Genomic DNA, 14,351 nt, shown 5'->3' on the forward strand with positions numbered 1-14,351 from the left:
AAGAAATTGTTAATATTATTATTTTTTTTTTTTGATTCGAACCTTTGTTTCACAGCTCCCACTTATTCTCACTTTTAAATATATATATATATTTATACTATTTATATATTATATTATTATTTTTAAATTAAATATATTTTAAATTAATAGTAATAGAGTTTGAATAGAATCAAGATTTTTGTCAGTAGTTTCGAAAACATTTATAATAATTAGATCAAAAAAGAAAGTAAAGCAATGGCCACACATATCTTGTTTGAAACATCGACTGGATTCAATATCTTCAGTTTGAGCGAAACCGAGCAAATTCAAAATGCTTCCGTACAGAAATCGATGCAAGATTTTGACAAGTTCTCAAAGTCTGCCAAGTTGATCGGTGAGTTGCCATTCACATCGGCACAAGAGGCTCTCGAAAACATCAATTCCATCTCTGAAGGAATGTTGACTGACTCTCTCAAGTCTTTCCTCAAACAAACCTTGAAGAAATCATCGGGTGTCGTACTCGGTGTCTCTGACAATAAATTGGCTGCTTCCATCCAAGAGTCAACCGCTATCAACTGTATTTCCAACGCTCTCACACATGTAAGTAAAAATTTATATGAAACGAATAACAAAACGAATAGTAAACTAATATAATAATTATAATAAACAATTGATTTATAGGAAGTATTACGTTGTATTAGATTACATGTCAATTCATTCACTAAATTGAAGGATAGAGATTTAGTTAAAGCACAACTTGGTCTTGGTCACAGTTACTCTAGATCCAAGGTAAAGTTCAACGTTCACAAGGTCGACAATATGATTATTCAAGCCATCAGCACTTTGGAGCAATTGGACAAAGATCTCAATACATTCCATATGCGTGTCCGTGAGTGGTACGCATGGCATTTCCCAGAGTTGATAAAGATCGTCAAGGAGAACATTCATTTCGCACGTTTGGTCAAGTTGATCGAGAACAAGACCTCCTTGAACGAAGAGATGATCGATGACATCAAGAAGATCGTCGGTGACGACGAACAACTCGCCAAAGACATTTTCAGTGCCGGAAAGTCCTCTATGGGTACCGACATCTCCACCATCGATTTGGAATCAATTATACATTTTGCCGATCGTGTCATCTCGCTCCACGAGTACCGTGACTCCCTCGAGCAATATCTCACCAAGAAGATGCGTGACATCGCTCCAAATCTCCAAACCCTCATTGGTGACCGTGTTGGTGCTCAATTGATTGCCCGTGCCGGTTCACTCACCAATCTCGCCAAATATCCAGCTTCCACCGTTCAAATTCTTGGTGCTGAGAAAGCTTTATTCAGGTAAACTAATATTTATTATAATTTAATATATATATAATTAATTATTAATAATATTTATATTTTTCATTTTCTATTTTCTTATTTTTTTTTTTTAATTAAATAATTATAGAGCTATCAAAGTTCGTGGAAAGACTCCAAAGTATGGTATTATTTATAAATCTGGTTTCATCTCTAAAGCAACACCAAAGAATAAAGGTAGAATTTCCAGATGTCTCGCAAATAAAGTATCAATTGCCACCAGAATCGATTGTTTCTCTGAGAATCCAACTGACAAGTTTGGTTTGACATTAAAGAAACAAGTTGATGACAGATTAGAGTTCTTCACCAGCGGTGTTTCTCCAAAGAGAAATTTAGATGTTATGAGAGAAGTTATTAAAGAAGTTGAAAAAGGTAATTATTTAAAACATAATATTATAATTCATCATATATATCTAACATTAATTTACTTTAATTTTATTTTTAAAGATTTTTCCGAGTCAAATAAACGTTCAGCAGACGATATGGATGAGGTAGAAGAGAAACCATCAAAGAAGTCATCCTCAAAGAAACAAAAGGTTGAAAAGGAGGAGAAGAAGGAGAAGAAAGAGGAGAAGGAAGAGAAGAAATCCTCATCAAAGAAGGACAAGAAGGAAAAGAAGGAAGACGCCATGGAGGTCGACGAAAAGCCAAAGAAAAAGAAGAAGGAAGAGAAGGAAGAGAAGGAAGAAAAGAAATCATCATCAAAGAAGGATAAGAAGGAGGAGAAGGAAGAGAAGAAGTCATCATCAAAGAAGGATAAGAAGGAAGAGAAGAAATCATCATCCAAAAAATCAAAAGAGTAAATAGATCGATCACCTACTAGTAAAGCTTTTCTCCAAAGATAGCTAGCAACTCCACCTTTTTTTTCATTGTTTTCAATATAATATAACTTAAAATAAAATACAACTAAATAAACTTTTAAAAAATAACAACTGCTGAGTCTTTTTATTTGATACAACAATTGTCCACAAACTTTTTGTGGATGTGAATGATGATTTATAAAAGATTATTAATCGATTTATAATAATCGACTTCAGCATTGATAAAATCTCTTCCAATCATATCAATTTGTTTTTCAAAGATTTCTTTTGCTCGGTTGTAAATGATGACATCCATCCAATTCTTTTCAGCAATTAATCTTCTCTCATCCTCTTGAACTTCAACTACAACTCTCTGTTTTCCAATATTTGTCTTTGGGAAGCTAATATTTTTAAATCCTGTGAAATGTGACATCAAAACCACTGATTCATCGAATCTCTCTGTCAATCCAACAAATTTAATAGAACTATAAAAAAGTTTTAAAAATAACCTTCATTAGTTTTTAAATGATAATATTTTTTTTTAAAAATCTTATCATACTATTTCAAATGATGTAAAGCAATTTCTATTGATTCATCGCTAAATTTATCACCTCTACCACATCCAATAATTCTTCTAGCTTGTTCATTGTCTGCAATCGGTGAAATTTCTATCCATTCTTTTAAAGTATGTACTGTTGCCAAAGCATGCTCTGGATGTCTTTTGCTATCTCTGAGGAAGTAGTAGTTGGATATTACTCTTTCTACAGGGTCTCTAAACCAAGTCAAATAACTGTACTTTATCAATCCATCTTTTCTTTCTGGAACTACTAATGAATCTACACTTTCTTTGAAATATAAATGAACTCCAAAAAAAATATGTCCAAATATTGACTGCTTCTTTGTTAATCCTGGGACATTGAAAATTTGAGGATTGGTAGAATGTAGTAACTTCTCTGGTTCTTCATTGGCTTTGAACAACTCAACTAAACTTGTACCTCCAGTCTTTGGAATGTGAATGAATAGATGTGGTTTTGGAAGGTAAAAGGGATTTAAAGAAGAATCAACCTTCCAAGATGGATCTTTAATCAACGACTCCCACTCTGAATCTTTTGGTGGTCGGTACCGTGTATGATTTGGAAGTGCTACATATCCAACCATCTCTATCCAAAGTGGATTCTCTAGTGTTTTCTGTTCAAATAATATTCTTTCTTTTCTATACTCTATAATTACTTTCTTGAATAAATTGATTTCTTCTTCCCTTCCCAATCTTTCTTTTTCTTTTCGAATTTGAAATTCATTTTCAATATCCATTCTAGTATATTCATTTAAGACTATTAATTAAATAAAAGTTAAAATTTAATTTCTTCTAAAAAATTATATCAATTTTTGATATTTACCTCTAATTTCTAGTTTAATACTAGAATCTTTTTCATTACTCAATCTATTTTCAACATCCCTTCCTTTAATATCATATATTAACTTATTTTCTTTATTTATTTCTTTTTCAAGAGGATACTTTAAATTATTTTTATCTTTATAAGGATTTTCATTTTCAATCTTTATTGATTTGGGGCGAGATATAAATTCTAATAAAGTCAAAGATATAGATACAAAAAATATAAAAAATAATAATTTCTTCTTTTTACTACTCAACATTCTTTAATAAAATTGAGTAGAAAATCAAATCTTAAAGATATCATTTCACTGTTGAACAGTTCAATCCATATTTAGTTGCAAATGTGATTTTTTAGATAAACAGAAAATCTGGATTACAAAAAAATTGATAGTTTGAACTCTGGTAAATCCATATAATATTTAATCAAACAATTGAATTTTTAAATTAGAATAAAATCTGCCCAAAAAAAATCATACAATTTTTCTTACATAAAAGAGTAATGGTCCACCCAGAGTTTGCTGATGTTTTTCAGATCTATAGATTTTTTTGATTAATGTTTTTTTTTTGTAACTCAAACCTTTCCACCTAACTATTTAAATATTTCTTTGTTTTACTTTATTTTAATAAACTTTAAAAAAAATTATATTTTAACTGTCGATTTGGATAGATCTATAGTAATCGACTTCAGCATTGATAAAATCTCTTCCAATCATATCAATTTGTTTTTCAAAGATTTCTTTTGCTCGGTTGTAAATGATGACATCCATCCAATTCTTTTCAGCAATTAATCTTCTTATTTCGTCTGGAACATCAACCTTGGTTCTCTGTTTTCCAATATTTGTCTTTGGGAAGCTAATATTTTTAAATCCTGTGAAATGTGACATCAAAACCACTGATTCATCGAATCTCTCTGTCAATCCAACAAATTTCATTGAGCTATAAAAGTTTTAAAAAAATGTTAGTTTTCTTTCTTTCTCTCTTTCTTTGACTTTTCAAAAAAGATAAATTATAATAATTTATGAATATCATACTATTTCAAATGATGTAAAGCAATTTCTATCGATTCATCTGTGAACTTTTCATTTCTACTGGATCCAAGAATTCTTCGAGTCTGTTCGTTGTCGCCAATCGGTGACTTTTCGATCCACTCTGAAATGTTATATATCATTGATATACCGTGTGCAGGATGATCTCTACTGTCTCTGAGGAAGAAGTAATGTGATATAATTCTATCGACCGGATCTCTAAACCAAGTCAGATAGCTGTATTTTATCAAACCATCGGGTCTCTCTGCCACCAAACTAGGATCGGTGTCCTCGTAGTAAAGATGCAATCCAAAGTGAATGTGTCCAAATATCGATGTTTTGCTTGCCAATCCCGGGATATCTTGAATCTGAGGATGTGAAATAGTGTGATACAATCGTTCCGCTATCTCATTCGCCTTGAACAGCTCCACCAGACTGGTACCGGCGGTCTTTGGAATGTGGATGAAAATATGTGGTTTCGGCAAGTAGAATGGGTTGAGTGAACGGTTGCTCTTCCAAGTCGGATCTTCGAATAGCGCTAGCCAATCGGATTCACTGGGAGTTTGGTACCAAGTGTAGTTTGGACATGCGACATAACCAAAGTTCTCCTTCCACTCTGGATCTTCGAGAGTGTTCTCTTCGATCAAGATACGTTCCTTTCTGTACTCTACGATGACACGATCCAACAATCGCAACTCTTCAACTCTACTCAGTCTTTCTCTCTCTTTTTTCTCCTGATAAGCACTCTTTCGTTTCATTCCTATGACATCAACTTTTGGAGTGGCTGTAGAAACAACATGTTTATTATTGTTGTTTTTATTAAATTCTTCACTATCCTCACTATTTTCATCATTTTTATTATTTAAATTTGGAAAATCTATATCTACACCTGAATCTTGATTATCACTATCTCTATTGATTATATTTATACTATTACTACTGCTACTACTTCCACTATTTCCACTACTTGATTGGTATTTAATATTCGTATCAGAATCTGTATTATTTAATTCATCTCTTGTAATATCAAATGGTCCTTTATTTCTTTGATCAAAGAATGAATTATCTTTAAATTCATTATCATCAATATCATTATTATTATCATTATTATTATTATTATTATTATTATCTAATTTATTATCTTTTTTGTATTTTTTATTATTTAACAAATCTAATTTATTATTATTTTCATTTTCATAATTTTCATCTATTGGTTGTTCATAGTGAGAGGTGGAAAATGAATTTGATGAATTGGTAATTGTATTTTGTTGTTGAAACTCTACAAACATTAAAGATATTGCAGCAAATAAAATGAATAACAATATCAATTGTTTCTTTGTAAATCTAGAGTTAACCATTTTATTATTATTATTACTATTTACAAAAAAAAAAAAACAAAAGTATTATTTATCAATTTATATATATATGCAAACTATATAAATAAATAAATAAAACACAATTGTATTGTTTGCTGCTGTACTTTAGTTTCAATAAAAAAGCAAAGGCAAATGAATTCACTTAAAGATCCGAATCTTCTGAATACTTTTTATTTTAATTGTCGATAAAAAAATCAAAAATATCTGTCCATTTATATGTTTTTTTAAGCGTTAGAATTTAAAGTGTGTGGTTGCTGTCATTGTTTGTAAGACATTTATATTCATATTAAATTTGTTTGTTGTTGTTTTATGCTTGTAAATAGATAGTTTGTTTTGTTTTGTTTTGTTTGTTAGTTTGTTAGGTGTAGAAATAAATAATAATGATAAATCTAAAGATAAGAGATCATACATTATATGATAAACCAAATTTAGAGTATCTGGTGAAATCTATTGCATTCAATAGGAATGATAGAGTATCAGTGTTGTTCAAGAATCAGATTAAAAAGAAAGACTACTATTATCATAATAATACGAGATTGTCTGTGAACACCGATCAACTGATCGGTGAACATTCATTCAACGACAATGATATCATTGAATCTGTATCGAATCCAATACTACTTGCAATGTTATATAAACAACTAGATGAACTAAGACAACTTCAAAAACAACATCAACAAGTAAACAACACATCCACCAATAAAAATATAAATAATGAAAATATTAATTACATAGATATTTCATTGATTAAAACGAAATATATCAATTTAATGACATCAATTAGAGAGCTAATTGAAAATGAATCAATTCCTCCTATCTCGCTACAGGGAAATCTATTACAAATTAAACAATATCTTAAAAAAAGTAGGTATGTTCTCTTTTTTTATTATTATTTTTATTAAATGGTTTATACTCTTCGAACAACATAATTAATTAATACAACATTGTACTTTTACAACATTATTTTTTAGTTGATTTAAAAAAGTTGAAATTACAATATCAAGAGTATTGTAGATTCGATAGGGATAAAGATGATCCTATTGAACATTTCATTAGGAGAGTATACAATATACCTTTGCCAACGAGAGAAGTCGTCACCTTTGAAGTCATAATGAGAAATGGTACCATATTGAATAGTACAGATCAGGTATTACTAGAGAAACTTCATCAAATAGAAGCAGAGAACAACAAATGGTTAAAGTTGTTTCCAAATAGAAATGTTCCAATTATTCCAAGAGTTTCAATATTGAATCGTTCACAACAGCAACCATTTGCTTTAGATTTAGTTAATAGTAATCATATTACCTACAACAACAACAATAGTAGTATTATTAGAATTAGTGACGATATGAATTTAGATGATGACAATGACAATGATAGTATGATGATTGGTAGCGATAATGAAGATTTAATCTATGACGATGTTATGTTTCCTATATTTCAATCGGTTTGGTTCGCTTGTATGTCGGCAGTCTCCATTCAGAACAATAAGAGACTGTCGGAGCGTGATGTCATCTCATACTCTCAGGGATTCTGTGGATACGACTTGAAATCGCAAGAGTTTGGTAGTTTTAAACAACGGCTGTCTGGCTTGGTGGAGCGCAACCTTATTGCTGCCGATGGTGAACTCTATTACCAGACGGCGCTCGGCAAGAACATTGGCAAGTTGATGCACGACTTTTCATTCGAGCGAACCAAGTTTGTCAAGACAAACAGCCTGGTACCGAAACTGACACAGAAATACGTGAGTATCCTCAGCGATACCAACAGCGCAAAGAACAGGACGGCATTCGAGAAGCCACTCGAGGAAATGCAGATCACCGCTGTCTACAAGAAGTTTGCTCTCGGTGACTTTCTCTTTACGACGACGCAGCAAAACCTGATGAATTTCACTATGGACAATTTGAATTTGTTTCCGTTTGTCGTTGAGCGAATCACCTGGAACGATGTGGAGAGCTTGCTCTACGATAACAAATTCAAGCGATTCCGTACACTCTCTGTAGAGATACTCAATGCCGGTGGAATGTTCTATGTACTCGAAGGTTCGAAACACACCTATAGTGGTGCGCGTCCAATCGAAGACATTGAAAAGTCACTCGACAAACTGGTGGCAAGCGAAGAGTTTCATTTGGTGAAAACACAATCCAGTTTCGAAACACTCAATTTCATTTCAATGTTTGCATCGTTGTTGAGTGAAAGCTGGACTAGTAACGAACGTATGGTGATTTCTGGTCGGCTACTGAACAGTGCCGTCAAACAGAATCCATTCATGAACAAACTATCGACAAACAACAACAATATACCTACAACTCAGAAATCAATTTTATTCTTGGACATTGAGTTTCTGAAAGAGTTTATTGTTTCCGATCAATATAGGTCAAGAGTTCAAACTGCTATTCAACAAAGAAACACTCAAAATATCAATAATTTTAACTATAATAATAATATCACATTGGTTATTACTGGTATCAACGACCTGAAAGATGAATTGGATATCAAGATCAATCAGATGATGAATGACTATATTGACTTTGGAATGAAAAGGAAATCAACAATCTCACACTACTATATTTCGAGTAATCTGTTAAAGTGTGAACATATGGATACCACACTCATTGACTATTACCTGTTGTACATGCAAACCATTCTAAGAGTAAAAGTTATCACCGATCCTTCACCACAACTCTTTGACGAACTGATGACCAATAGAATACAAGATACAGATCTTGAAGAACTGTTACACATCAACAACAATCCATCCTATAGAAATAGTTTTGCACAACCAATTGAATCACTCAATCGTGATATCACAATTGCAATTTCAAAGAATAACAACAATAACAACAATAATAATAATAATAATAATAGTCAATCATTAAACAATTATAATTCACAGCAAAATAATAATAATAACAATGAAAATGACGTAATTTGTATATAAACTCAAATAAAAACAGAAAAAAAAAGATTGTTTTGGTCATCAAAAAAAGATGACTGTTTGTTTTTAATTATTAAAACTTTTATTTTCCGAATTAATTTAAGCATAAGTTGATGATCAGTCAACACTTTGATTCGTTGTATTATTAAATTAATTTTGTAATAAATAAAAAGATATGTTAAAATATATAAATAATAAAGCATTAAATCAATATATATACAACTCTTTACCACGGTCTGGTATAGGAATAGTTGGTGGTTTGACACATTCTATCTACAAGGCCAACCATTTCAATAGCAACAACAATAGATCGACATTAAGATCATTTTCATCATTGTCAAATCATTCAAACAAAGACAATCTAAATAATAACAATACGGTGTATACCAATAAATTCGATTTACTCAATAGAAGAAATTATTATATTCCTCCAACTTGGGAGGTAGATTTCGAAAAGAAAGTTGTAAACAATATTACTTCAACTCAAGAACAAGAACAAGATGAAAAAGATAAGGTAATTAATTAATCAAGTTGATTACATATATATTTGATTAAAACTAATATGATCATTAAAGCATATAATATCAGGTATTGTTTGGGTGAATAACTTGTATCCTATAAAGATTTTTAGATTGGATTTTAGATCGTTGCTTTTCAAGATACCTATTACCCAGAGAATTCGTGCAATGTTTCCAGAGAATATTGAGATCATATCGTTTGAAAAGAGAATCAAGGAGGGTGGTGCATACATTCATTTCAGAAAACACAATACCGGTCCCGATGAAACGCTAGAGTCTGTCGCCCAAGAGATAGAAGTGCGTTTCCGTGAGATGAATAAACACTTTTTCTTGGCATCGTCACCGGCTCGTTCGAAACTGGTGCAGGGACGTCCGCTCGTTGAAGACATGGAAAGCAGACTACCGAGTATAACACTGCGTGTCTACTTTAAGGGTGCAGAGATGTCGGTCGACGATGTCTTTCGTCAACTTCGTCCGTATGGACACATCAAACAAGCGTACTTTCCAAACAACCTACCAAAAGATTCACCGAAATACATGATTGTACAATTCAAGAGAATGGAAGGTGCTGTCTCTGCCAAGAATTGTCTACACAACAAATACTTTCCAGAGTTTGGTACAACTTTAGTTATTGAATATGAAGCAATGATGGTAAACGATTGATTGAGCGATAACAAAATATTAATATTCGATTATAAATCATACTAATATTATTTACTTTTTTTTCAATATTCTAGAATATAAATAAGATTAAAGATATGTTTACAAATCATCCAAGAATTATGGTATGGTTTTATTTGTTCATATTTTTGTCAGAGCTATTATATTAAACTAACCAACCATATGGTTGTAAAATATCTAAAATAGATTCCATTACTTGGTGTTTTAGCTACATTGTTAACTATTGTATTATTCGATCCACTTAGAAAACATTTCATGTTGGAGAAACTTAATGAACCATATACAATGGAGGAGGTTGAAGAATGGCAAACTAGAAGTGAAGAGGATATTTTGAATTCACATTTCAACTATCGTCCCAACTCGATCGTTATGATCAGTGCACCAAAGGGTAGTGGAAAGAGTAGTCTTATCGATCGTACTCTCATGGGAAGATTGAATACTCTATTGATCGACTGTTCACAAGATGTAAATAACAACGATGAGGAATTCATTGAGAACCTGTCAAAGGATATCGGATTCTTCCCTTCGTTCGGTCTCTACTCGAATGTTGTCGGTTGGGCAGACGCTCTCATTCCCACTGGAAAAGGTGCATTCCATTCGTCGACCGGTGGACAACTTCAAAAGATTCTAAAGATTCTAGACTCGGCTCTCGAGACAAAGGAAGCTACCTTCCCTCAGGATCCACACGAACCGTTCCCTTACCCGCTGATCGTAATCGATGGATTCTTTGGAACGATCGCCGCCATGGAAAACAAGGAGAAAGCCAACATCATCATGGATTCAATCATTCAATGGTCCATCACCTGTACCATGAAAAGCCAAGCACACGTTGTGTTTATCAGTTCCGACCCGTTTGCCGGCGACATCCTCAAAAAGTATCTGGTCAATCGTGGTGGTGGACAAGTCACAACGATTCAGCTGAATGACGTGCCTCCCAAGTCTGCCAAGGAATACATGCGTCATCGTTTAGGTAGAGATCTCCAGGATGGCGACTACAAAACGATTGTGAAAACTCTGGGTGGAAGATACTCTGACCTCAACTACCTCTCGCAGCGTGTCATGTCTGGCGAGCCGGTCAACGTGGTACTGCGATCGATGATTGCCAAGACCGTGGGTGAAATCAGAGCCGAAGGTTTCGGTTTGTCAAAGAGAACCGACACCAAAGGCAAAGGGGAGAAAGAGAAATCCTCACTCAAATGGACGAGACCACAGATTTGGGAGACAATCAAGAAGATTGCTGAATCCGATATGGTCAGTTACGACGATCTTCTCTTCAATGTGTTCATGGGCGATGAAACATCGTTGAACAATCTGATTCAATCGGATTTGCTCAGCTTCCAACAGACGGACAACGAACGAATGGTCACCGCCTACTCGCCACTCTATAAATCGGCATTCAAGCAGATGGTCGAGGACATGGAGTTCCGTGTCGGTATGGATATCTTTGCACAGAAATCGAGAATCGAAGAGGAACTGGTAAAACTCAATAAAGTTGAAGAGGAACTGATCAAACTCAAGGAGTTGGCATCGAGCAACTGGTTCGAATCCTCCGGTATCAAGAAGAGACGTGAGCTCCTCGAAGAGAAAATGAAAGATCACGTCAACAAGATTGAAACCAGAGAAAAGATTCTAAAGATTCACACCACTTTCCAAAAGGACTTACAAGAGAAGAAAGTTGAACGAGAACTTGCACAAAGAAATAAAAAAGTTAGTCTTTTGTAAAGATAACTTAATCTAACTTTTTTGTTTTAATTGTATATACTTAGTTTTTTTTTTTTATTTATTTTATATTTGCTTTTATTTAATGTTGTTATAATATAAGTTGTTTGTTTTATTATTGTTTGTTTTGTTTTTGTATCTTTTGTTTTCTTTCTTTGTTTTTTGTTTTTTTTTGCAATTTAAAAATATTGTTGTGATATTACATAATAATTTCTGGTTCTGGAATGGAAGAGGTAATCGATTTATGCGGTAGAATCTTTCCTCCGTTAATATATAGTTCGTCGGCAATGTGAACATCCTTTCCTAGGACGGAGGTGTTCTCCATTCTGACCCATTTTCCGATTGTAGACTCCCAACCGATGATTGTAGATTTGATCCAACTGTTCTTTCCTACGGTGGCACCTTCCAGCACGGTGGTGTTGACCAGACGAGCACCCTCCTCAATGACACAGTTTGGTCCGATGGTTACGTTTGGTCCGATCAGACAACCCGGTTTGATGGTGGCAGTCTCATCGACGAGCACTGGACCAATAATACCTGGACCAGTGGCAAGTCTCTCTGGTGCCTTCTGTTTCAAAGAATTCAAATACAATCCCATACCAGATAAAAAGTCCTTTGGTTGTCCTACATCCATCCAAAAACCATCGAGTGGCATACAATATAAATCACCTTCCTCTGCCATCTTTGGGAAAATCTCTTTTTCAATAGATGTTGGTCTTGGCTATAAAATATAGATAGTTAGATAGTTAGTTAGTTATTAATTGATCTCTATTCTTTGTATTCCAATAGATAAATTTTAATGTTGTAATAATAAACATACCTCTATTCTATCTAAAATTGAAGGATTGAAAATATAAATACCGGCATTAATCTTGTTACCCACATATTGCTGTGGTTTCTCTACAAACTTTTGAATTGCACCATCATCTTCTTTATAAACAACGACACCATATTTCGATGGCTCCTCTACCTTGGTGACCATGATAGTACCCTCTTTACCGTGTGCTTTGTGGAATGCCAAGAGATCACCAAATGGGAAATCGCAAATAATATCACTGTTCAATACAAAGAATGGTTGACCATCATTCAAAAGATCACGAGCGAGTGCAAGTGGACCTGCTGTACCAAGTGGTGTTGTTTCATGTGAATATGAAATTTTAATACCCAACTATATAGTATAGAAGTGATTTTAAACATTAATATCTTTCATCATTTGTCTACAATTATCTACTAACTAACTATTTATTGAACAAACCAACTAAACAAACTAACAAACAAACAAAGTTTTTAACTTATCTTACATACCTTCTCAGCGTATGGCTCCAAATAAGCAGACATTAGCTGTGGTCTATAGTTTACGGCCAAAACGACTTCATTGACACCAATCTTGCAGAGTGCTTCAATTTGATGCAAAATCATAGCTTTATTGGCGAATTCGACGATTGGCTTTGGTACTGACAATGTCAATGGACGTAATCTAGTACCGAAACCTCCTACAAGAATCAAAGCTTTCATTTTTCTTTATATATATAAATAGAAACCTGTTTTAGAAATATAGTAATGTTATAATTTTATATTATAATTATTATAATTATATTTTATTTTTATAAAATGCAAATACACAAATAAAAATAAAAATAAAAAAAAAAACTATTTTGAAATTGAACAAACAAAAATTGTTGGACTGTATTTAGTTTAGTTTTTGTTTTAGTTGAGTGAGTCAACAATTGTTTGATTGTTGATTGTGATGTTGTGTGTGTATATAGTTAAAATTAATTAACTGTTGTTGGTTCGAAGATGAAATTTAATATTATTTTAAATTTACTACTATTTTATTATTATTGCACAACAGTTTTTAGGTGTGTGGTCAGGTGCTGTAACCGGTGAGTGAGTGTGTGGAAGTCAAAATTAAATTAATATGGTGAAGAATGCGTGGTGTGTGTTAATGCATAGTTAAAAATTTGGTCAATACCTCAATGGTGTTGTTCAAAAAAAATATGAAAAAATTAAAATTTATTAATAATATATTTTTTTGTTTTCAAAGATAAATTTAACACGTGGGTGAGAGTTGACTCATAAGCACCCCCTCACTTGGATTTTCAAACTGATTTTTTTTCATCTTATAAGTATGCTTAAAAAAAGAAAAACGACAAAAAAAAAAAAAAAAAATCAATTTAAAGATAATTTTATACCAAATTATCTGATCAGTAATGAAATGATTATTCATCAGTGTTGTTGTTTAGATATTTAAAATAAATAAAAAATAGAAATTATAATTTTATAAAAATTGATATTTTATTTTTATTTTATTTTTAAAAAAAAGAATTTATAAATTTATTTGTTTTAAAGATCTGGTGTCATGGAATTTGCAAACGAAAACTATTCATATGAACTAAACGAATGAATTCATATGAACTAAAAGAATGAAAATATGTCATATGACACAACACACACACATACAAACATATAATTTTGCAAGATTTACACAAACTTGTTGTTGTTTTGTTTGTCATAAATAATCTATAATTGTCAAATTCAAATAAGTTGTTTATGGTGCGAAGAACCGG

At 32.5% G+C, this 14,351-nt stretch overlaps 4 protein-coding genes across 4 annotated transcripts; 2 read left to right on the forward strand and 2 right to left on the reverse strand.

The window, feature by feature from the left end:
* Positions 1-234: 234 nt before the first annotated feature.
* Positions 235-2,134, forward strand: nol5a (NOP5/NOP56 family protein; the record flags this gene model as incomplete). The annotated part of the gene is made up of 4 exons (XM_020577100.1): positions 235-579; positions 661-1,313; positions 1,423-1,703; positions 1,779-2,134. 4 exons carry the CDS (start codon positions 235-237, stop codon positions 2,132-2,134), a joined length of 1,635 nt encoding a protein of 544 aa, XP_020432774.1.
* A 193-nt stretch (positions 2,135-2,327) lies between these two features.
* On the reverse strand, positions 2,328-5,910 carry PPL_06238 (uncharacterized protein; the record flags this gene model as incomplete). Its single annotated transcript, XM_020577101.1, has 5 exons — positions 2,328-2,616; positions 2,691-3,462; positions 3,529-3,717; positions 4,180-4,463; positions 4,559-5,910. The coding sequence occupies 5 exons, from the start codon at positions 5,908-5,910 to the stop codon at positions 2,328-2,330; spliced, it is 2,886 nt and encodes a 961-aa protein (XP_020432775.1).
* A 398-nt stretch (positions 5,911-6,308) lies between these two features.
* On the forward strand, positions 6,309-11,787 carry PPL_06239 (uncharacterized protein; the record flags this gene model as incomplete). Its single annotated transcript, XM_020577102.1, has 6 exons — positions 6,309-6,792; positions 6,900-8,861; positions 9,067-9,380; positions 9,541-10,035; positions 10,122-10,169; positions 10,252-11,787. The coding sequence occupies 6 exons, from the start codon at positions 6,309-6,311 to the stop codon at positions 11,785-11,787; spliced, it is 4,839 nt and encodes a 1,612-aa protein (XP_020432776.1).
* Positions 11,788-11,983: 196 nt separating this feature from the next.
* On the reverse strand, positions 11,984-13,299 carry mpgA (mannose-1-phosphate guanyltransferase; the record flags this gene model as incomplete). The annotated part of the gene is made up of 3 exons (XM_020577103.1): positions 11,984-12,505; positions 12,605-12,952; positions 13,090-13,299. 3 exons carry the CDS (start codon positions 13,297-13,299, stop codon positions 11,984-11,986), a joined length of 1,080 nt encoding a protein of 359 aa, XP_020432777.1.
* Positions 13,300-14,351: the final 1,052 nt, after the last annotated feature.

Source organism: Heterostelium album, assembly GCF_000004825.1.
Source record: "Heterostelium album PN500 unplaced genomic scaffold PPL_contig15, whole genome shotgun sequence".
NCBI lineage: Eukaryota > Evosea > Eumycetozoa > Acytosteliales > Acytosteliaceae > Heterostelium > Heterostelium album.